Source organism: Calidris pugnax, unplaced genomic scaffold (genome assembly GCF_001431845.1).
Source record: "Calidris pugnax isolate Ruff unplaced genomic scaffold, ASM143184v1 scaffold28, whole genome shotgun sequence".
Lineage (NCBI taxonomy): Eukaryota > Metazoa > Chordata > Aves > Charadriiformes > Scolopacidae > Calidris > Calidris pugnax.
In genome coordinates, this window is record NW_015090842.1 from 7,704,243 (window position 1) to 7,728,391 (window position 24,149).

General features: G+C 45.7%; 1 protein-coding gene across 2 annotated transcripts in view; it reads left to right on the forward strand.

Moving 5' to 3' along the window:
• Positions 1-1,725: 1,725 nt before the first annotated feature.
• Positions 1,726-24,149, forward strand: part of LOC106888312 (hepatocyte nuclear factor 4-beta-like) — a 28,016-nt gene continuing 5,592 nt past the window's right edge. For both annotated transcript variants that reach the window (XM_014942449.1, XM_014942451.1), the window contains exons 1-7: positions 1,726-1,921; positions 8,698-8,869; positions 10,767-10,861; positions 18,690-18,796; positions 22,056-22,211; positions 22,753-22,840; positions 23,580-23,732. In XM_014942449.1, the coding sequence (XP_014797935.1) occupies positions 1,807-1,921; positions 8,698-8,869; positions 10,767-10,861; positions 18,690-18,796; positions 22,056-22,211; positions 22,753-22,840; positions 23,580-23,732 (886 nt within the window). In that variant the 5' untranslated portion in view covers positions 1,726-1,806. The remainder of the gene's footprint in view (positions 1,922-8,697; positions 8,870-10,766; positions 10,862-18,689; positions 18,797-22,055; positions 22,212-22,752; positions 22,841-23,579; positions 23,733-24,149) is intronic.

Below are 24,149 nucleotides of genomic sequence, written 5' to 3' on the forward strand. Positions count from 1 at the left end.
TCTTATCTAACTAAGGAGTCATTTGTGAACCACTAGTTACAACATGCTCTTAAAAAAGGAAAGAAGGAAAGAAAAATATCTATGGCACATGAAATTATTTTATGTCCCAGAAATGATAAGAAAATAAAGCTAAGTGTTCCTGCACCCAATCTTTATAGGGGAAAAGCCTATCTAGAGTTAACCCATTACAACGTCCACTGTAAGTCTCCAGGATATGGAAAAATCCATTAAATAAAATAAAAAAAAAGAAGTGAAATTGGGATAAAATCAAAATGAGTATATCTAAGACATTTCAAAACTCAGCTTTGGCGTATTTCTTGCTATTTGGAGATTGCTAGGATCCATTAAATAAAATAAAAAAAAAAGAAGTGAAATTGGGATAAAATCAAAATGAGTATATCTAAGACATTTCAAAACTCAGCTTTGGCGTATTTCTTGCTATTTGGAGATTGCTAGGATACATGGGGCCGCCCTGCTCCTTGGTTCAGTGAGAGTTCAGGCAGTCTGGCAGTCCTCTTCTTTTGGCCAAGGCTCCTTTTCTGGCAACATGTCTCCCTATTTCTCAAGACTCTTCTTTTACTCCAGATTCAACAGGATGTTGAACTGGATCTCACAGAACAGCTCATGGAAAGGAAAGGCCCTCTGACACAAACCAACGTCACTGGAGAGGGAACTGTAATGTCAGGGAAGGCATCTGGAAGGTGAAACCAAGAATAAACCAAGCACTTCAAGGTATCATCTCACTTTGCATGGCTGTGTTTCATTTCCAGGCTTTTGCAGTACAGCTCATGAGTCTTAACAAGGAAAGAACTCCTGTGAAAAATTCAGTTAATTAAAAAAAAAAGAATCACAACCAAACCACAGGCCTGTGGGGAAAAACTGGAATTGTATTTCCATAATACAGGCCTTTCCCAGAAAAGCCAGGCATGGGTCAGCGTGAAACGCAACACCACATATCTGCCAGGGAGTCTGCCCAGTTCCTTCCAGCCTTTTCCATTTTCATCATTTGCCATCACTTGAAACCTCCTGCCCTAACAGCTCGCAACCACAACCGAGCTCTTTCTCAATGGGAGCGTTGGGAGATTGGGGCTACCTGGAGTCAGGAGGGAGAAGATGCAGGTGGCAGGGATGGTAGGTGCTGGGTGGGAGGTCACCGCCCTTCTGCCCATGGGGCAGGGTGAAACCACGTGGCCTGCTGTAATGAAGCCTCATTTTTCCCTTCTAGTAGCAACTCAGGGTGTGATCCAACATGTGGGACTGTGGGTGTCTCATGGTAATGCCTCAGGTTCTCAATGCTGGCCTATCTTGACGGTCTTCAGCTGGTGGTGACGTGGACTCATTGTCTTCAAGTGACATCATTTGGTCTTCTCCCAGGGACTGGTAGCTGAGCAAGGTGACATTGGCCCAGGTGTTATTTGATGGCACCATTGCTTTGCCCTGGAAGAACACGCATGTGCGCGACCGCCTCTTCGCAGCCCTTTTCAAAATGTTTGCGCAGGAACAGCCATAAACCGGGCTGTATTGACCCGAAGATGCAATCCAAGTCGTTTGAGTCTAGGCCTTATCTACATCATATTATCAGGACCGAGAGAGCACAGATGCACCCCAGGAAGGGAGGGGACTGCGTGCGTGAGAGGGAATGGCTTCGTCCCTTCTCTCCTGGCACGGGGAGGGGACTGCGGGCAGAGCTGGGTAATGATTTGTCATCGCGAGGGCTGGGGTGTCTCTCTGTGTGGAGGAAACCTTGGCCGTGATTGACAGCAGGGCTTTTTTTTTTGCCGCTTCCCTTGCCGTTGACAAGTAATAATGAAGCTTTGTCAGTCCATCATGGACATGGATATGCCAGATTATGTCGACTCCTTGGACTCCTCTTATACCATGCTGGAATTTGACAACCTTCGGGTGCTCCCAAATAACGCTGGTGAGATTTCTCTTTGCTTCCTCTTGAATAACTTCCACTACCTTTGTTATAAAGCCGAACGCCCAGGAAAGGCAGGTAGGAGGTGTGGGGCAAAGGGTGGAAGGGGAAACATTTAAGCAGCTGACCTGTCAACTTGTGTTGTATTTGCCATTACGTTTGGGCTGAAATGGGACCCCTTTGTGTGTTGGTCCTATTTTGAGTTATTCTTTTCCTTGGTGGGCTGAGCGCCATGTCCTGAAGATCCCAAAAGTATTGTGCGTGTTGGTGGAGCTCTTGATGGCACACGATAGTTTTGTTCCCCTGTATGACTTATGAGAGGAGTTATTACTAATATTTCTTCCTTAAAACATGTGTTTCATCCCCATATATGATTTAGGTCCGTATTTAATCCCTGTAAAAATGTCATCTTAAATGTCATTTGTCTGTTACTCAGACAATACACCATGTGCACAATTGGGCACAATTTAACTTAAATTGGAAAGCAATATTCAAATTGTTACTTACCTTTTTTTTGGGGGGGGGCTACAAAGAGGGTCTAAAAGGCTTTACAGCACACAAAGAACTTGGCTGCAAGGTGTGAGTGTTTATATGCATAGACTTCCGCTTTGTTCACAGAATTAAAGCGTATTGCGTGATATTTAGGTTTTGAGTAGCCAAAAGTACTCTGACATACGCAAATGCTCTTCTGTGAAATTAACTGTTCATTGTGTGAAAAATAAAGGACGTTTCAGTCATATAGCATGAAACCAATCATGTAACCGAAAGAGGTTCCAATGCTAGCAATGCCTCTGGAGAGTTTTGGCAGCATTTCATTTAATTTGTTAAGAAGCTTAGTGAAATTAAGATGGGGTTTTCAGGAACTCACGTTTGCTTATTAGCTGCCTCGTAAAAAATAAATATCAGAGTTTCAGTAGGGCTATTGTCTACGATATAAAATGATTGGATGACTTATTGTGGTGGGACATGGAGGTATGTCAGGAGACGAGTAAAGTTAAAAGGCCCAAAGAAACTTGAATTGAATTTGACTTCAAGAAACACTCCATCTGTCCCCAAATAAATTTTCAATACATCTTTTTGCTAGCTCCAGATACACTGGCTGTTATTTCTTATTCTTGCAGAAAGGTTTCCGCCTGCCATCTTACTCCAGAGATGTTATTTAACACAGATGTTTCTGTTTGTCACTTGCTGCTGAACAACAAGATATTTGCTACTTTTTGGAGTGGTACAGGTTTCCTCAAAATTCAATATAATTTTGCAAATTAACTACCAAAACCTGTTTGGGGCTCTCTGCTGTTTCATGCAGTGGAACTGACAGGTTGAGTTTTTTCTGAAGTTTATCTAGATCAGTATTGTGTTATTTGTTTAGCTGTTAATGAGTAACTGGTTCTCTCAGGAACTAGCTGTTTTGAAATTAGCTTGTTTGTCTTGTGTAAGTGTCCTCTTCTACAGTTTGTAAAAATAACTTCAAAAAAGACCTGAAATGTCCATGCATGGAAGTATATTGCTAATCAGCTGGGTTCAGTTCCTAAAAGTAACCAAAATAACAGTTCACACAGATATTCAGCAGCTTCTGAAATGTTTTCAAAATTGTTCAAATCAAGATCTCATTTTAGGTATTTTTAAAAATTATATTGCATTGTTTTAAGTTTTATCTTTCCCACTGTGCAAGATCATTCTCTATTATTTCCCCTAGTAAATGTAATGGCAGGTTTGCCCTCTATATAAATATGAACAGGAAAGGGTGCAATGTTTATTTTAATGGACTCATGATTGTTTCTTACATTCTGGATAATTTTTAAAGTGAAAATTAGGATATTTTCAAATATGGTCATGTTTTCTTAATATTCCACTCTTTCCTCCTTTGAAATATTATTTTTTCAATGTTTTGGGTTGATTAATGATGTGGAGCGCTTCCGGTGCTAACCTTTCTGCTTCAGGAAGCTGCTATCATTTTGAGATTTGCTTAGGTATCTATTTTGGGTTTACCACCTTTTAATAGCCCCTAATTTGTCAAATATTTTGAGATGAGTTCAAAATAATGAATAGAATCCACTATGGAAGTGGAGGAGGAGTGTAAAAAAATTGTCTATTTTAGTTAGAAAGAATGGGAAAAGGAAACGAACAGAAATGAATGCTAATCCCATCTTTCCTTTATAAAATGTGTTGTAACTGCAGCAATTTTCCCATTTTGTGCAAACTTGTTTCCTTTACCTTGGCTGGCATTGCAAGCCATGTTCTCACTTGGCTTTTATGTGCTGTTAATACCCATTTGCTCACGCTCTTGTCAGAGTTGTCATTTTGCTTAAAATATGAAGCATTATTGAAATATTGCACTAATTCTTTCGTTGAGTGTTGGCAAACACTTTCTCCCACTGTGGTGCTCATTTTCCCATCTCAGCACTCAAACTCCATGCTGATCCTTGGGACTTGGGCACAATGCTGGTGAAACTTTGTTCCCAGCCCCGCTGCAGTCTGACCCAACTCAGACCATAAAAAAGCCATCAAAGATGTTCTGAGAGTACCTGACCATCCCACAAGCTGCATGTGTGCTTGCGAGGAGCTCTGGCCTTTCTGGCTGACCTCCTCATCATTGTTACTGTAGGATTTGGGAACACTGACTCAAAAATTCCCCCTCTGTTTGCTAAAAGCTGATGTAGAAAGCAGCTGACCTGCACGTGGCCAGGGCTTCAGCGCTAGCCCCCATCCAGCCCCACATCTGTATGCACAGGTTTCGCAACGCTGGCATTGGCCACCAAGTTTGACTGCGTGTGCGTGCCCTAAAAACTGTATTTGTGATCTCTTTACATTCTAGCCCAGCACGGAATTTGGGGATTTGTTAGCTGCAAATTGCACGCACCAGAGTCACAAGCCAAGGCTGGCTTGGATTTCTGGGTAGATAAAAGAAAAAGCCATTCTGGAAAGTATTGCAAGGCGGTTCTCTTATACAATGAGCATCTAGAGGAGATGTAGCCAGTAACTTAAGTTAAAAGAAAAGCAGCAAAGAGGTCTGCAGTGGTGAGGTATCATGCAGAGTCCAGCTCTGAATGGAAGCCAGGTACCACTCCCCAGCAGCATCCTCACATAGACTGTCCTTACTGTCATTTCTTATCACTGTAAAACTTGGCATCTTCATTTCAGCCCTGCTTAGGTCATGACTTACCTATAGAGACAGTAGGTAACAAAATTTGTGTGCATTTTGGTTGTGAGCTTGGTTGACCCCAAAGCTGGTGAAGATACCGGGATAACTTTATCATCATTAGGTAGGCTGTGGTTCCCAATCTGCACCCTGCTTATATGTAACTTGCAAAAGATGCTTGAAACTTCAGATTTTTCTGCCAGTGGGACAGTCCTCGTGAGGAGTCTGGCCACAACCACAGGTCTTCAGCTCAGCCAGGGACCCATTCAAAGTCAAGATGAGTTATGGTCTCTTCTTGGAGAAAGTCATCAGTTGCATCTCTCCAGGAGAAAGTTCAGGGGCACTGTGGCATGGCTTAAGAACTCTTCTGTTATAGCTTGGTAATGAGCATCTCTAACTGACACACGTCTCCCAGCATTTCTCTGCAGGGTGGTGAGGACAGTTGTGAGCTTGTTTCAGCTGTTGTGAGCTAGCTGGACTCCAACCAAATCCATCCTAGCAGCCCTCGAGGCCATCTCAGTGTGGTGCTGAGCTCCAGGTAGCAACCCCTCTAGAGAGGCACAACATGTTAAATGAAGCTCTGAGGAGGTTATCACCTTGTGTCAGCCAGAGTTGAAGTAAACAGTCTCCAGTTTTCAGCTGTTTTCACAGGCAGACAACTGTGCTGGCAGAGATCCTGGCTTTCCACTGCCTTTCCTAGCAGTGATCAGTCCAGGGAAAACCCGGACATTCCCCAAAACTGGGTGGGTTTGAAAGCCTCCTTGAAACAGTCTTCTGATGCACATGGTATTAGTTATGCCTTTGCTCTTCTCTGAGCTAATTCTCATTTGGAACTCATCGTTAGTTGGTGACAGGATTTTGTAATTAAAATTAATCATAATTAACATGTGCATACTGGCTTAGGGCTTTCATTTTCTTTTCTTTTTTTTTTTTTCAAATTTCTGTTCACCTCCAACCAAGCTGAAAAGGACACATGGCTACCTAACAGGGACTGAACTCTTAGCTGTCTATCTGCTCTAACCTAGAGCCACCAAACTCAGCTGTAGCCCACGGGCTAGTCTGTGTTTTCACGGGCACAAGTGAGGGCAAAATTTGGTTTGTTAGCTTCCATGGGCCCTTACATGTTCAGTGCTGATGGTGCTTCCTCCAGTAATATTTGGTTTAAGACCAGTTTATTAATTTATTCTTTATAGCAGCAAGCAGCTCCTCACATATCCTACTCACATTAAGGGGAAAAAAAAACCCCTCTGGTGAGTAAAGACTTTCCAGCATCAGGGAACATTTTGCAATCTAAGGGAAAAAAAAACCAACCCTCTGGTGAGTAAAGGCTTTCCAGCATCAGGGAACATTTTGCAATCTGGACCCAGCTGAAGGGAAGAATGGTCCATTTGAGACCCAAACAGTATGACCTCGGCTCCATTCCTCTGAAGTCAGTAGAAAAAATCGAGTGGAGCGAAGAGAAAATTGGCCTTCTTATCTTTATTTTTGTTGTGCAATTTTTTTTTTTAAATGGAATCCAGCACACTTGGTGCATTTGTTTATGGTCATATGTTCCTTCAAAAAAATAAATGGAGCAACAGATGCACAAATGTTCAGCAGTACAGTTACCCTCGAAGGAATATTCTAGTACAGCTCATTTAATACTGAGTTATCAAGCAAAATAAAAAGAAAAGTCAACATAAAAAACCTAAAAATCAATATAAATTATCATTAAGCACCTCTGATGCAGACAATGTTCCCAAAGGACTCAAGTGCCACTCACTAACAAATGTCAGAGCTGGGAGCATCTTACACAGATTTTGGGAACAGTTAAATCTCAGTTCCTCTCATGACCTAAGAATGATTTTGATGCTGTCATTCTTGCTTTTCTTGTTGCTCCTGTCTTGCTACAAGCTACTTATTTATTCATCCATATGTTAGATGGTGAAATATAGATCAAAAGGGGTTTTTTTGAGGGGGTGAAAGTAGTCTGACCTTTGCATTTGTGAAGTCTTAGCTAAATATGTCTTAGTCTTAGCTAACAAAGTTTCCAGTTTTTGAAAAAACTAAAGTTTTACTGGCTATTTTTTTTTCCTGGCTTTTGATTACAATTTTCCATCAAAAGGGTTTTTTGAGGGGGTGAAAGAAGTCTGACCTTTGCATTTGTGAACTCTTAGCTAAAAATGTCTTAGTCTTAGCTAACAAACTTTCCAGTTTTTGAAAGACTAAAGTTTTACTGGCTATTTTTTTTCCTGGCTTTTGATTACAATTTTCATTGCATAGCAAATATTTTTACTATAATTTTTTTATGTGTATTCATATACAAAAATAGCCTTCTCTCTCTCCCTGTATACATACATGTTGTTGTGTGGATTACCCAAAGCTATTTTTATGCATTATGCATTAGAAATTTTCTCTAGCCTGTCCAGATCAGATGCCAATCCTCCCCTTTGAGTAATTTTCTCTAAGATTTGCCGTTGCTCAATACAACAGCAGCTGAGCCTTTCTCATCACTGCCTGTCTCTTCTGCGGGGCAGGACGCGTCTTGTCCCAGAGGCTTTGCTGAGGTCACTGTAGCACGAGATCGGTTCTCCTGGAGTGAAGAACATGCTCCCAGAGGTGTGATAAATTCATAAAACCATCCCCCAGCAAGTGCCCAGGTCAGGACAGACTCCACAAACATTCCTTCTCTCAGCAAGATGTAAACACTGTCATCTGCATCTTCTTAAGTGTCTCCTTTTTTTTAATTTTCCCTTTTTTTTTTTTTTCTTCCCCAAGCTCTGCCTCAAATTAGGAGGATTAAGAGGGCAGCAAGTCTGGTGGTTAAGGCCAAGGGAGAAGTTTAAAGGGGAGTTGTCAGCAGTGTATACACAGGCCAGGCAGGGGCAGAGCTATTCCTGCCCCAAATGAGTGGGTACAGAGGACATGACAGAGGGCATTCATACGACCTAATTTTAGGTCCCTAATTTAGAAGGTCGATCTTCTTGCACTCCTCTACTGCTTTCCAGTGCAATGAGCCTCTTCAGGGGGCAGTTCAGAGCAAGAACCAGACTGAGGAGAACTAAAGTGACCCCTGTGGGAGCTGCTGTCTCTGTCTTACAGCCCCAGAGGACCTCTCAAGAGCAGCCTTTTATCTCCAGCCTTGTATCTCTGTCACATGCATGAAGTGGTCCATCCTTCCTGCCTCTGCTCTCTCTTCTGTGCTTTCTGTTTATTGAACTTAATGATGTTCTTTCCATTGTCTTCTGTGGGAACCAGCTTTGAACCACGTTCTCCAGGTGTGTAACTGAGGAGATGGCTCCCCATCCCTCAAAAGCATGTATCCCACATCCAGGTAAGGTTTCCCTGCATCTGTCAAGGAAAGTATGATAATTGTTAACTCCTCATGAGCATGTTGGGTTACACAGCTTTGGAAATCTCTCTGTTCACTGAAGCAAAGAAAAACACCAGTATCAGAAACAAAGCAACTGAGTTACTCTCAGCTGAGGTTGAGAAGAGCATGACCATCAACCCGGAGGCTTTACTAGCAACACATACTGTGTGTGCACACATGTGGGGAGGCTGGGTCTGTACATGCTTTGTTTAAAAAAATCAACTTGTTGTGAAACAATTCTGGTTTCCATCACAGAGGGGTCTAATGGTCCCTGTTTCTTGCCCACAGAGGCCATCACAGCCGAATCAGCAAACACCAACCTGCTCACCAACGGCATCAGCTCCCTCTGCTCCATCTGCGGGGACCGGGCGACCGGCAAGCACTATGGGGCATCCAGCTGTGACGGCTGCAAAGGCTTCTTCAGGAGGAGCGTCCGTAAGAACCATGTCTATTCCTGCAGGTACCTGCCCTTTCTGCAAAAACATAAATACAATTTATTGACAGTGTAAATAATTTGGGATGGAGAACAGGTTGTAGAGTGGGGACCCTATCCCAAATGCCAAATTACCACGCCATGAATGCTAACAGTAATACTCTAGTTTGCTTTATGGCCGGAGGACAGGAAGCCAAGGATTAAACTAAGTCCTATCTCTTCTTGGACCCTGACACCTTTTTTGGCAGCAAGCAAGCCATTTGGCAAGTTCACTGTCACTGCTTTCCCCACAGTGTAAATCAAGGGAAACTTAAAGACCTGAGGCTTGGCTGGTGTGTATAATACCTAAATAGAGATTCTGGGTGTGGAGTGACACCATGACCTCATCACAGCCCAGCAAGGGAAAGCCAAGGTGGCAAAGCACCAAAGCTTCAGGGATTTAATCTCAAACACAGCCTTTCTTGATTTTCCCAGTAAAAGCAACAAGCGTCCAAGAACTTGTTACCTCCAAAGTCTCCACCTCTGCCATAACTTCTCCATTTTTGTTATGAAATGCATTAAACTATGTACGCTGACATATCACTGGTGATTTTACAATCATTCTGAGAACCTAGTGGGGACTGGTGGTGATTCACGTCCACTTTGGCACACAGGTATACATTTGAGAGAATTTTTTTACCAGGAGGATGCTATAAATTAAACAGCAGCTATCTTAGAAAAATGATGTTTATTTTAGCACTGGAGAAAGGGAGTAAAAACCCCAAATACATTGAAGCCCTTCATGTCTAATGAAAACCTGGAAGTTTTCTTTCTGTTCCAGAGCTCTTACTCCTCTAAGGGCATTCCAAATTTTTGTAATGTGAGTCACCCTGTTTGTTCAAAATGCTCCTGGTGTCCTTATCACTCCAGGGCACACACCAGTCATGAAAGAGACCTGGGGTGACAGTACTGTCTACCCGCATGTTGCCCATCCCAGGAATTGTGAGATCCTTGCAAAAGGGGGCAACAGCTACTACTGGTTTCTTTAAAATTTTGCCTCTCAGTTCCTGGGAGACTGCCCTTCCCCAGGAATCCATGAATCTCTGTGATATTTGGCAGCTTGGGGAAGATCCACAGCATCAAAGCCAAGCGAATAGCAAAAGCTCGCTTGTCTGCAAATCCTTATTTGGTGAGCCGCGCTGTATTTAGCCCAGCTCAGAGCTCTCTTGTTTATCGCAGACATTCATTCTTTGGAAAGTCTTCGGCCCTTTGTACCTTTGGCTTTTTACCAGTCTGGGAAACTGCCTCAGCTTTTACAACCTAATGATGGTCCTGGAGCAACTCGCGTCATCTCCTCTTTACGCGGCAGATTCCTCTTCCTTCACTTCACCCACCATGGCAGGAGCTGCCAAGTCTACTTGGGCCATCCCTTGAAGAACACATAGGTTCCTAAATCCCCCCTGTTAAATGGCGGTTGGGAGGCCATGTGCCTCAAAACCAGGCTGCTGACACAAAAGGGCTTGTGGTCCATCATGTAATTATTCTACGCAAAGCAGGGCAGTGTTAACAGGTGAGACCAAATGAGCTCCAACACCCAACAGCCAATAACTGTTTGAAAGTAGGAGATGGAGCTCCCTACACTGCCAGGCACCAGCACAACTTGAGTCACAATCACGCTTTCACAGCCAAAACCCTCACAGTCCTAGCTGGGTGGGTGGTCTGAAATCGCTGCGCTCTCAGCTGGCAGGAACGGCAGTGGAGAAGATGAGGAACTGGGCCAAGCCAACGTTGATTTAATCCATTTCTTGCAAACCCTTGGTGCTTCTCTGGGTTCAGGCATTGTGTAGCTCAGTGAGGTCTGGGGCTGTGTTTGGGGCTGCTCAGGGTGAACAGGGTGCAGATGCCAGACTGGTTGCTCCATGTTTTGTTTCTCATCTCCTCCCAGGTTCAGCCGACAGTGTGTGATAGACAAGGACAAGAGGAACCAGTGCAGGTACTGCAGGCTGAAGAAGTGCTTCAGAGCTGGCATGAAGAAAGAAGGTGGGTGAAAACAGACATTTCAGAACTGCCTGCTGCTGCCTCTGGTCCTGCTCCCACTGCAGATCATGGTGGAGAGCAGCAGCAGCCCTGGCCCAGGGAGATGGTGCTCATGTGTTGCAGTGAGAAAAATCTTGTCGAAGCTGCAAACCCTATTTCCTATCTTGTCAAATAGGAATTTCAGTTAGAGCCTTGTGACAGTACTCACCCATCCTGGGAGGCTGGTCTCTGGGATATTTCTGTACTGGGAAAAAGGGATGGCTTTCCCTCAGGGTTTATTTGGTCTCTAAGAGCTTCACAACAGCAATTTCCTTGCTACGTACCTGCTAGTGTGACTCCTAACCCCAGCTGTGACAATCTCAGCGAGGATCTGCCACCCTCGGTCTCATAAATGCCAACAGCTGACTACTGCACAGTAGGGTTTGGCAGTTGGCTTGGCTGGTGCTCCCATAACTTGGTGCAACCTTTAGGGCAAGGTACAGCCTGAACACGGCACCTTATGGCACGAGAGCTGCTCCTCCGTGGCACAGGGCACACAGGCAGCGCTCCCAGAGGCAGCCAACTCTGGTGTCCCCAAGCTGGGACCTGAGTCATGGACAAATTGGTAGTGCTGTCCTTGTGGTGGCTACAGCACGACTATAGAGTCACTATTAGCACTAGTACTGAAGAGTCAATCCAGTGCTGGCTGATGTCTTTTGTTGTACTTCACATGGGCTGTACGGTGGGGCATTGTAGAGCATTTGGATACCAGTGACCATCTGGAAGTGTCCTTCCAATGTACCAAAGGAAATACTAAGTCTTACAGTGCCTAATGCTAAGCAAGAGTAAAAACACTTCTGTTAACCGATGCCGTACCTACCTACAGCCATCTTCCCTGGGAAAATTTGGGGACCTATCATGGCATTTCTGATCTCTGATCATTCAGTGTTTGCACAGTGGGAGAGCGTGGATGATGCTATTTTACTCAAGCTGAACTTTCTGCACAGAGACTATGTTTGTACACTGAGTGCTTAGCAAAATGGGGGCTCAAACCCGTAACAGATGGGACATCTCCCTGATGTGCAGGTAGTTGGGTGATGGTTTCAGAACTCTTCACCCTTCATTTGTGCTCTTTTCCAACCCACTGACAGGTAAAGGGTAAGGGAGCTAGAAAGGAACTTGAGAGTTTTTTTCTTTGCCGCTGAGTTGAACACCCCTTACCAAAGGGGTGAAATCACGGTCCCACTGAAACCAAGGGGAAATTTGTCACTGATTTCTGGTAATTCATAAGATTTCACCGGTGATGAAAAAAAATCTTTCCAACCTTCTGACCACATGTCTTACTGGACAACAAGGGTGTCTTGCAATTTGGCATAGGTCATGGATGTAGCCAAAATGCCTGCTGGTTTAATTTAGGACAAATGAAGTAAATCTAGCAGACGGAAAAAAAAGTGGCCCTCAAAGTCATAAAGACCAAACAGAAGTATATCTGGTCAGTTATAGATGGGGATGGAGCCAATTGCCGAGGCAGGAAACTCCAGAGCTTGGGAAGGTTGAAATCTGGTTATCAGCTCCATTCTTTGAGCTGAAGCATGATTTTTATTGGTTTTATGGTAAAAGTTATAAAACCTTGGCTCATGACTTCATTATTGATTGCAGCTTGATGGAAGATGACTCATTGCAAGTTCCACATAGTCACATTCTTTGAAACTATTTTATGAGTGCGCAGTCAGGTTGTGTGCTCACAAACTGCTCATGTGTTTGGTAAGGAAGATTTTTAAAGCACCTTGAGCAACAGCTTTGCAGAAATTAGCTTAGCTGACCGGACCTGGATCCAAAGCATATGAGCAGGACTGTGAAAGAAATTTTCTTGCACAATTGTGTGCACAAAAAGAACACAGTTATTTGCTTTAGGGTGGTTCTAGATTAATATTAAACAGTATTGCGAAGCGTTAGGGAAAAAGAGAAGCCATGTCTCGGGATAGAGCAGTAGGGGGATGATACAAATGTTTGTGTGTTATTTGTTGTTGGTGGCATGCACCAGTTCGTGTTGGGACACCACAGCTCCACAGCCCAGTGTGTCCTGTTGTCCCAGCACTGGCATGCAAGAGTTCGTCACTCTCTGTTTCTGGCCGCACCACTTTTCAGCCAGCCCATATAATAGCAATCAGAGTTTCCAGGGTGGGGTAATAGCATTGTTTATTCACCGTAGAGGGGAAGAAGCTGGAAACGATTCTTTTCCCAGCCTGTTTGGGACAATACACCTGGGGTGGGGTTAGCAGGGATGTGTCACCCTCGCCTGCTCCCCACTGCTGGTGCCCCACTGACCCACTGCTTGATGAGTCTGTGTGCAATATCGGAAAACTTGCTGTTCCCCAGCAAAGCTAACTGATAAACTGGAATTTTGGATACAGAATGATTTTTTTTTTTCTCCAGTCTTCCCGTGCTGTAAGACATGATGTGACACATTTGGATCCTTCTTTTTCTCTTGTTTTTTTTTCCATTTTGGAAGCAATTGTAGTGGATAAGAAATTGCGAGGAGCTACGTTATCTAGCCTGGTAAAAGGGAAATTTCTGCCTAAAGAAAAAGCCAGCTGATGCAAGTACCTGAGCTAGCGTTAAAGTGGTTGTCTATAGGGGCAGCAGTGTAGGTGCAGGGCTGAGGGTCTCAGCACGGGTTGGTCCTGGAAGCTGAAATGGGATCCAGATTCCATCAGCGCCAGCGAGAGCAAGAAAGGGCCAAAACTTGAGTCTTGTGAGAAGTCCAGTCCCCAGATTTCCCAGAAGTTAGCTCATTCAGAAACACTCCTATCCAACTTACATTTTCGGTATCAATAATTCACTTTAATAACTACAAGTAAACAATCGTTAAAGTTGGGCTGGGAGGGAGATGAACACTTGGATGCAAATCTCTTCTTGTGTCCTGAAATGCCACTTTGATCAGGATTTAATATTCACTCCTTTATTCTTGTGCTGTGGTTAAGACTGAGGCTGTACCGCATGGCGGTCTGGGTATTTGGGGGATTTTCTAGCTATTCTTTCTGATTTTCTCTCTTTGCATAGAGGAAGGTTTGATTTCTATTGTTTTGCATGGTGCTACCAGACAGGTTTTTGGTCACTACAGCATCAGGAGGTGAGGAGTTCACCAGATACTTTAACACCCAAAGAAAACAGCAGGATACTATATTTAGCATCTCACTGAGCTCATCTTTAACCTTGAATAAATTAGCAGGGTGTGATTTTTCAAGTGAGCCAGGTCATCTACTCACATGGAGTTGAGTGTCTAAAAACCTGGAAGCCTTTTGAAATCCCAGCACTGCACTGTCAGGATTCAGTTTGCTGGTGAAAAAAAGAAGGGTTAATATTTAACCTCTCATCTCCTTTAAAGTAATTTATGAATGTACATGAACTCCTTTAGTTTTACGCAGATATAAAAAGAATTATTGTATCACTTACGGCCACAACACCATGAGAAGATTTGAGGTTATTTTTTATTTATTTTTGTGAAATTGGACAGGTTTATAGGACAGTTTTATTAGTGTTTCACAGGACCTCTATCTTGTTTCATACCTTTTGTTTGCACATCTCTTCTGCCAGCTTTTAGAAGGCTGGGACTGAAATTTATTGCAAAGGTGGATGGAAAAGTTAAAGGATCTTCCCTACTGTGTGACAGCTGTAAATCAGGCCAAAAGCCCATGAAAGGATTAAATGTGCATGTACCAGTGGGATTTATTTGCGAGTAAAATATACCACACCTACAAAATCAGAAGTAGCTTGGGGAAAAATGTTATTTGTGCATACAAGTTAACCAGGCAGCAGAAGGGGTGAATTCATGGGTGGAGGCAGAACATTGTGAACCCCAGTGACTGCCAGCACCGCGCTGGGGCACTCGCACCTCCCTCCTCCTGCTCTCTCTTTATGCCATTTATTAATACATTTCCAGCCCCATCGGCATGAAGGAAGGATGGTTTTAGTGGGATAATAATGGAAACAGCAGCTCCCATGTAGGCAGGGTTTTAACCTCTGCAGTTACCGTGGAAAGTTACTGGTTTGCTGTTATCCCCTTCCAACCAGTGCCCGTGGCCGTATTTACTGGACTCCCCCGGAGGGTCCTCGTCACATGCCCCCGTGCCTGTGTGGCAAAGCAGCAAGGACAAAGTGTTTGGGAAACTGGGGTTTGTTGCAATCTCACAAACACGCCGCTGTTTGCTCAAGAGCTGCCGCACGTGCTCCGCAGCCCGCCCGGCCGCCCGCATCCTGCATGTGCTCATGGCAAAAGGGCAACAAAACCCCTCCGATGGCTCCTCTGCGTCACGATGGACAATATGTTTGTTTTCCCATCCCTTTCCCACAGTCAGGACATGCTGTAGCTGTGGACAATTCCCCAGAGGGAGATGCAGGCACCATCCTGCCCTCTCTCTGTTTTCCCCAAGGAAAAGTCCGAGTTGGGGCCATGCTGTCCCTGGCTGGCAGCGTCATGGGGACTTGGTCCCCACTGATGTCCCCTCCTGTGGGGCTGCAGAGGCCCTTCCCAGTATTACTGGCTTTGGGAACCGGAGCACTGTGCAGAGGACAGGATTAGAGAAAAAAAAAATGGGCAAGCAAAAGCTTTTGCCAGGCATATACTGGAAATAGTAGTGCCTGGGAGACAGTGGGATCCAGAACTGGGATTTTAGACCTTCCTTGCAAGTTTGCTGAGTTTTATTGGCCACAGAGCCATGGTCACACCTGACCCTGAGCACCCTCAGTGCCAGCGTACCCCTCGAGCCCTCCCGATGCCTCACCACAAGTGACCTGTCCCTTCCCTTTTACAAGCACAATAAATATAGCAATATAATTACCACACAGTAATAGATTAATTTTGTGGCAGGTAAAACATTAACTCCCTTCTCTATCTAATTCCTTCGCATCTTGGGTACTTTCAGTGATAACACCCAAATCACCTTGAGAAAGTCGGTCTGTGCCATCCACTTACACTTGGAGATTGAGCTTATCAGAGCATGAGGGAAGCACTGAAATATGTGCCATAAAAAGACCCGAGAGAAAAACAGGTTGAAGCTTCTTAAAGGAGTCTGTCATCAGGGACTGGGACCAGGTCTGCCTGGCTTTGTAGGACTTCTGTAAAATAAGATGTGTAATTCAGTTGGAAAGGCAAAATTTGTACCTCTTCTTGTAAGTGAGGAAAAAGAGCCCCATCACCCCCAGAGATCTATGTAGGGGAGCATCTGATATGAGACAAGGTGTAGAGTGATGGGTGGGGACTTTCCAAGGATGTCAGTGATGACATGGAGTCAGGCGGGCTTGTTTCTACTCAGTGCTGGATGCTGCTGCTCATCTTTCTGTTGTGAAGGGTTAATCTGTTCTGAAGATAAATCTTAGATTATGGTTCCTATAACCACCTTTGCCTTCAGACTGGTGGGAATCCCCGGCTGAACAGCCTTTTCCATCACCCCCTGCCAGGCACAGGGTAATGTCTGCTGCTGTCTAAGGTCAGTTAGCAGAGCCTCCCAAGGACTGTAGTTGCTTTTTCTCTAAATTGATGTCTAATTGCCTCTGTGTAGTATCCGTAGCCTGAAAAGGTTCCAGTAATATCTAAGTGTGTTGCATCTTTTACAAATCGATTGACCCATCCAGCCCCTTGCAGCTGTTCAGGCAAGGTGGGCTCTGAGGTGCAGAACCCCTTTGGTGGCATCACCCCCCAAGCACACCCGGCTCAGCCGCAAGCGGGTCCCAACTGACAGCAAGGCTGAGCCCCAAGGCCTGGAAAATAAATACTGTGCTCCTGCCGATAATGGCAGATATTGATTTTTGTCACTGCTGCTTGTTTTCTGCCCTTTCACTTTGTTGGCCTCTCATCAGAGTCCGGTTCAGAAAACGGAGCAGTGGTTGGACCCCAGCTGACCAAAAAAGCCCCCAACCCTTCCCACCCTGGGTGCAAAACGGTGCCCACGTCTCCTCCTTTGCAGGAACTCAGAGAAACATGCCCTGTGGGAAGAGTCTTCCTCTAAAGAAAGGCTCAGCATCGAGGTGAAGTCTCAAAAAAAAGAAAAAAAAAAAGGTGGTGAAATTATTTTGCTTACTTTGCAAAAAAGTATTCGCTGGAAAATTCTTCTCCAGTGGCCACTTTTGAGACGAAACCGCACTGTTTCCCATCCAAGGGGTTAACGCACGGAGTGAGTCGTGCTTTGACAGCTCTGCCTGAGTCATTCCCCCTAAATAAAACCAAAAGGAGCATGGAATTGCTGTACGAAGGAGGAGGGATGTGCTGTGTTATCACCACATGCTAAATCTTCCCGCTCCCTCTGCTTTAAGGACCTGACAAGGGCCTTTCTGAGCTGCTGTACGGAGCCAAGATGCACGAGCTGTCAGGAAAACGCTGAGTCTGTGTTCAGGCTCCATCCTCCAGCCCCGTGTGGGCTTCTTTGCTGCTGGACGGAGGCAATGGGGCTCGGGGGAGAAAGTAACGCTGAAAACGGGGTTGGACTCAGTCGAAATTCTGCTTTTTTTCTCTGCTGCTGTTTTACTTGATGGCTGCAGCGGAGGCGAGTCAGTGCTTGGAGCCCGCGTTGCAAAAATAAGCTGCTGAAGTGCAAGAAATCCCTTATGTTCAACACGCAGGGTTGGTGGAGCGTGGGGTTAGATGTGGCTTGTGCTTCAGGGAAAAGGATGGTTTAAAGGGTGGAACGGGCCTCAGAAAATCAGTGGTTTTTTTTCAATTCACCATGGCATGGCCATACCTTTCTGTTTGCAAAAAGCCCAGGGCTGATCTTCACTCTGCTGTGGCCACTGTAGTGTGTCCAAGGTGCCTTGTGTCACTGTTATTAAACAGGACACTCTGGACTGATTTTCGGCAGTGATTTGCCCAGGGTGCCAGCAGAGCTGGAGACAAACCCCAGCTTGGTTTCTTCCCTTCACTGTGTGCAGGCTTTGCCCTCAGGGTTACAGGCTCATGGAAATCAGCTGTGTGATGGGCAGGGCTGAGGGAATGGTTTTAAGGTGGGATCAGCAAATTTAAGTTTGCTTTCTTTTTTTGGAGCTTCCTTAATGATGCGACTCCACCTGCTCCCCATGAGAGGTGGGTTTCTTCCCTTCGCTGTGTGCAGGCTTTGCCCTCAGGGTTACAGGCTCATGGAAATCAGCTGTGTGATGGGCAGGGCTGAGGGAACGGTTTTAAGGTGGGATTAGCAAATTTAAGTTCAGGCTCATGGAAATCAGCTGTGTGATGGGCAGGGCTGAGGGAATGGTTTTAAGGTGGGATCAGCAAATTTAAGTTTGCTTTCTTTTTTTGGAGCTTCCTTAATGATGCGACTCCACCTGCTCCCCATGAGAGGTGAAGATATCCCCTGGGGACCACCACTTTTGATGCCTCAGGGGCAGGGGACACTCCAAGGCTGCTCTGAGGTGGGATCAGAGGATGGTTTTTCCAGTGTTGGTGTGAGATGAGATGTGACCTCAAGACTGAGGAGGGAGCCCTCAGTGTAGACATGGCAAAAAAGGGCACTGGAGGCCAGGACTCCAATGGGACAAGTGAAAAGGGTCGACATCAAATGCCCAAACTCCCCCCTGAGCTGCATCAAACGCAGTGGGACCAGCCAACACCACACAGGTGTTGCTCTGCCTTCCAAATGGCCTTATCTCCCTCCTTTGCTCCTGTGCTCAGTCTTCTCCCTCTCTGGTGGCCTTTTCCTCTCCCCAGGGACCTGTTTAACCTTATTGCAGCATCCAACAAGGGTTGGGGCTGCTGCAGGAGCTAAAGCCCCATCTACTCCTGTTTGGGGACTGCAGATAACAGCAGCCATGGGTCGTGTGGGAAGTTTCTGACTAACACAACCACTGTTCACTGTCATTTCAGCCGTGCAGAATGAGCGTGACAGGATCAGCATCCGCAGGAGCAGCTACGAGGACAACGGGTCCCTCTCCATCCATGTGCTCACTCAGGCCGAGGCCATGGCCCAGCAGGTATGAAACGCAGGGACAACCCTCCAAACGAGTACGTGGCCTTCAGCTATTCCACCCAGGGTTATGAATTCACTAAAGCAACCGGGGCTGGATCTTTTTCTGCCCTTGGATGGCTCTTGCACAAAGCCACAGGGAAGAAAATGCATTAAAGACATCCAAAAGCAGACAGTAAAAACCCTTGGTGCGTTATCAAGACAGCATGTCCTGCAAGGAGCAGATGCAGCTTTTGGCATGTGAGATGCAAAGCTGAAGTTTCAAGGGCTGGGGGATGTTGCAGACCCTGGGCCCCCTCTGTCCCCAGCCTAACTGTTGCTGCCCCACCTAAAAACTCATTGCATTTCATGCAGAAATGTGTCCCTCCTTGCTGCACACTCTGTCCTCCTCAGAACATAATGTTCCCATCATGGTCAGTTATATCTTTTCTTGTAACTTCTTTACCAGCGCAGCAATTTCAGGGGAGAAAAAGAAAGCTAATAATATTGCTGGGTTTCAGCTAACGCTATTTCATGTTCCACCATGAATTTCCCTCTGCGCGTCCTTACAATTTTAGGGGAGAAAAAGCAAGCTAACGAAATTGCTGGGTTTCAGCTAATGCTGATACGCTTTCTTATTTCATGTTCCACCATGAATTTCCCTCTGTGCGTCCTTTAAATTCTTATGCAAATAGCCTTTCTCCACTGAAACATATGGTCCAGATGTTGCATATTACATGCAGCAATGCGTCCACTTCCTTTTCAAAAATTATTATGTTTTAACCCTCTCCCCTCACGCAGCTCTTTAGGGATGGAAATGGGTGTTTTGTGTCCCAGGCAACTACTTGGAGAAGAAAGGCTGAATGCATTTAATGCGTTAGGCTGCCTTAAGTGACTGATGGGAGGCTGAGACCCAGTGCTGCTGGCTACTGCTGGGAAGGGGAATTAATCAGATTTTGTCCTGAGCCAGTCTGGAAAGTGGGGAAGGAGGTGGAGGAGGGAGGGGTGTCTGTTGGGACCGAGCACCACCTCGTGGAGACTTTTCCATGACTTTTCCATGGGCTTTACGTTGGATACCATACGCTGCTGAGCCAATAAGTGTGCAACCACAACTCAGCAGCCTGAAGGAGGTTTGTACGGGTGAAGGAACTCCATGTTCTCAGTGAATTGTTGCTGTCAAGGGGGACAAAACAGCACACTTTTATTCTAATTCACCATGGTGTGGCCCAGGGCTGATCTTCACTCTGCTGTGGCCACTGTAGTGTGTCCAAGGTGCCTTGTGTCACTGTTATTAAACAGGACACTCTGGACTGATTTTCGGCAGTGATTTGCCCAGGGTGCCAGCAGAGCTGGAGACAAACCCCAGCTTGGTTTCTTCCCTTCACTGTGTGCAGGCTTTGCCCTCAGGGTTACAGGCTCATGGAAATCAGCTGTGTGATGGGCAGGGCTGAGGGAATGGTTTTAAGGTGGGATCAGCAAATTTAAGTTTGCTTTCTTTTTTTGGAGCTTCCTTAATGATGCGACTCCACCTGCTCCCCATGAGAGGTGAAGATGTCCCCTGGGGACCACCAGCTTTGATGCCTCAGGGGCAGGGGACACTCTAAGGCTGCTCTGAGGTGGGATCAGAGGATGGTTTTTCCAGTGTTGGTGTGAGATGAGATGTGACCTCAAGACTGAGGAGGGAGCCCTCAGTGTAGACATGGCAAAAAAGGGTACTGGAGGCCAGGACTCCAACTGCACAAGTGAAAAGGGTCGACATCAAATGCCCAAACTCCCCCCTGAGCTGCATCAAACGCAGTGGGACCAGCCAACACCACACAGGTGTTGCTCTGCCTTCCAAATGGCCTTATCTCCCTCCTTTGCTCCTGTGCTCAGTCTTCTCCCTCTCTGGTGGCCTTTTCCTCTCCCCAGGGACCTGTTTAACCTTATTGCAGCATCCAGTAAGGCTGGAGGCTGCTGCAGGAGCTAAAGCCCCATCTACTCCTGTCTGGGGACTGCAGATAACAGCAGCCATGGGTCGTGTGGGAAGTTTCTGACTAACACAACCACTGTTCACTGTCATTTCAGCCGTGCAGAATGAGCGTGACAGGATCAGCATCCGCAGGAGCAGCTACGAGGACAACGGGTCCCTCTCCATCCATGTGCTCACTCAGGCCGAGGCCATGGCCCAGCAGGTATGAAACGCAGGGACAACCCTCCAAACCAGTACGTGGCCTTCAGCTATTCCACCCAGGGTTATGAATTCACTAAAGCAACCGGGGCTGGATCTTTTTCTGCCCTTGGATGGCTCTTGCACAAAGCCACAGGGAAGAAAATGCATTAAAGACATCCAAAAGCAGACAGTAAAAACCCTTGGTGCGTTATCAAGACAGCATGTCCTGCAAGGAGCAGATGCAGCTTTTGGCATGTGAGATGCAAAGCTGAAGTTTCAAGGGCTGGGGGATGTTGCAGACCCTGGGCCCCCTCTGTCCCCAGCCTAATTGTTGCTGCCCCACCTAAAAACTCATTGCATTTCATGCAGAAATGTGTCCCTCCTTGCTGCACACTCTGTCCTCCTCAGAACATAATGTTCCCATCATGGTCAGTTACATCTTTTCTTGTAACTTCTTTACCAGCGCAACAATTTTAGGGGAGAAAAAGCAAGCTAACGAAATTGCTGGGTTTCAGCTAATGCTGATACGCTTTCTTATTTCATGTTCCACCATGAATTTCCCTCTGTGCGTCCTTTAAATTCTTATGCAAATAGCCTTTCTCCACTGAAACATATGGTCCAGATGTTGCATATTACATGCAGCAATGCGTCCACTTCCTTTTCAAAAATTATTATGTTTTAACCCTCTCCCCTCACGCAGCTCTTTAGGGATGGAAATGGGTGTTTTGTGTCCCAGGCAACTACTTGGAGAAGAAAGGCTGAATGCATTTAATGCGTTAGGCTGCCTTAAGTGACTGATGGGAGGCTGAGACCCAGTGCTGCTGGCTACTGCTGGGAAGGGGAATTAATCAGATTTTGTCCTGAGCCAGTCTGGAAAGTGGGGAAGGAGGTGGAGGAGGGAGGGGTGTCTGTTGGGACCGAGCACCACCTCGTGGAGACTTTTCCATGACTTTTCCATGGGCTTTACGTTGGATACCATACGCTGCTGAGCCAATAAGTGTGCAACCACAACTCAGCAGCCTGAAGGAGGTTTGTACGGGTGAAGGAACTCCATGTTCTCAGTGAATTGTTGCTGTCAAGGGGGACAAAACAGCACACGTCTGGTCCCAGCTCAACTGGGTTGCTTCTCTTTCAGTATTCGTCGCCGAGTCCGGCGCACAGCACGGACATCGCCATGAAGAAGGTGGCAACCATCAATGACGTGTGCGAATCCATGAAACAGCAGCTTCTGGTGCTGGTGGAATGGGCAAAATACATCCCGGCATTTTGTGATCTCCCACTTGACGACCAGGTAAAATACAAATGTCTCTTCCCTGAAAACCCGCTGAGAGGAATTCCCAGCCATACCTTTCAACAGGAGAACCTGATATTAACATATAAATCACCCCGTGCAGAGCAATAAACTAGCAGGAGAGAAAGAAAAAATAAAGGATATGGAATCCATTAAAATTAGTCCAGCAGCCAAAATTCCCAGAAATATAATGAAATTGATCACTTCAGTATGCACAAGGATCCAGTCAAAAAGGACTGGTTTTCCCTTTGTTGATACCTGATATTTGAATATAAAAGCCATTTATTTCCTAAGAACGCAAACTACTCAAGCCCCTCTTTGCTCTTTCAGTTGCAAACATTTAATTTAACTTGCCGTGAAAGTAGCACTTCTGAAAAGTGAAGATATACTAATAACTTCTAGCTCTTAGTAGTACTTTATCTGTAGATCTGACATATCGAAGCAAGCATCAAATTTGGCTTAATCTAAACAGCAGCAGCTCATCATTCTGTTCTCTGCTTTTCAAATGTAATATTGTTTCTTTTTTCTCTGCCATCCCCAGGTTGCCTTGCTCAGAGCCCACGCAGGGGAACACCTGCTCCTCGGGGTAGCCAAGCGGTCCATCCCCTACACCGATTTTCTGTTATTAGGTAAAGTAGTGAAATACCCTCCTGTACTTATAATTTGCACCCCTGAATTATTGTCAAGTATCCTGCCTGCCTGAAATCCTCTCTGCACTCCTGGGCATGCTCTGCACATCTGGCTTGAGACTGAGTGCTTGAGAAGGTCTCTGGAGAGGTGTAAAAAAAAGAGCAGGGAAATTCACTGGGACTTTCACAACTTTCCCTTACTGCTTTGAAATTGTGGATGAGAAAATCCCCAATATTTAAACGGCATCTCAAACTGAGTTGCCTTGTGCTTGTAACTGAAATTGCCAGGACACAGGCCATGAGGTATTTGGGTATCAGTGGTTAAAAAATTAGCAGGAAGGTCTATTAAAATTAGAATACTGACCTTGAAAGCCACATATTAAAGAACAGAGGGAATGAAAACTTTGTTTAAAAGAAAAAAAATCACACCAAAAGATGCAACATCGCTTGCAAACAGATGCTGCGTGTAACAGAGGGTAAACCAGAGCAGAATGTGGAGCAGGCTTTGTGTACAGTGTGGGTGCACCGACATATGCAAATGAGATAATTAAGGACCAGAGAATGAGTTCCACGCCTCGCTTCTCGGTCGTGAATCTGAGTATGAAGCTGCACACAGGAATTCTGCTGCACGTGGGCACTGGGACTGTCTGGGGTAACTTCCGTGGGGTAACTTCAGGATGAGACAGTGTCCGCAGAGCTAGAGTGAAAATCTGATGGTGAATTTCTCTTGTCTCCCCAGGGAATGACTTCATCATCCCAATGCACTGCCCAGAACTGGAAATTGCTCGTGTGGCCACCAGAATCTTGGACGAGTTGGTGAAGCCCTTGCGGGACATCCAGATCGATGACAACGAGTACGCTTGCCTTAAAGCCATCATCTTCTTTGATCCAGGTAAGCTTCCTTCCTCACTGCCAAGCGTGGGGCTTGGAAAGGAGCTGAAGACTCTCCAGTCACCAAGAAAACCCCCTTGGCAGCAGCTCTACATTTCCCCCTCCCTCTGCTGTAACGAGCAGTACTTAGCAGCGCAGCGAGGACCTGTTAGAAGGGACATATTCCTGAACACTTCACTGTTTAGCAAGTATTAACCCCAGCCAGACCCATGTGCAGGACCCTGCAGGTCCTAGAGGAGTTTTGCTGCTTCTGTAACTTGGCTTCAGGAAAGCCCATCAGTCTGTAACGGAGGAGATGACTATTAAGGACATATATGCCTATAGTGAATTATGCATAAGTGAAGCGAGTGAACTGAGCAGCAGTGTGGAGCATCCATCAGAGTTCAGAAAGCAGCATTAAAAACCACAGAGAGCTGGA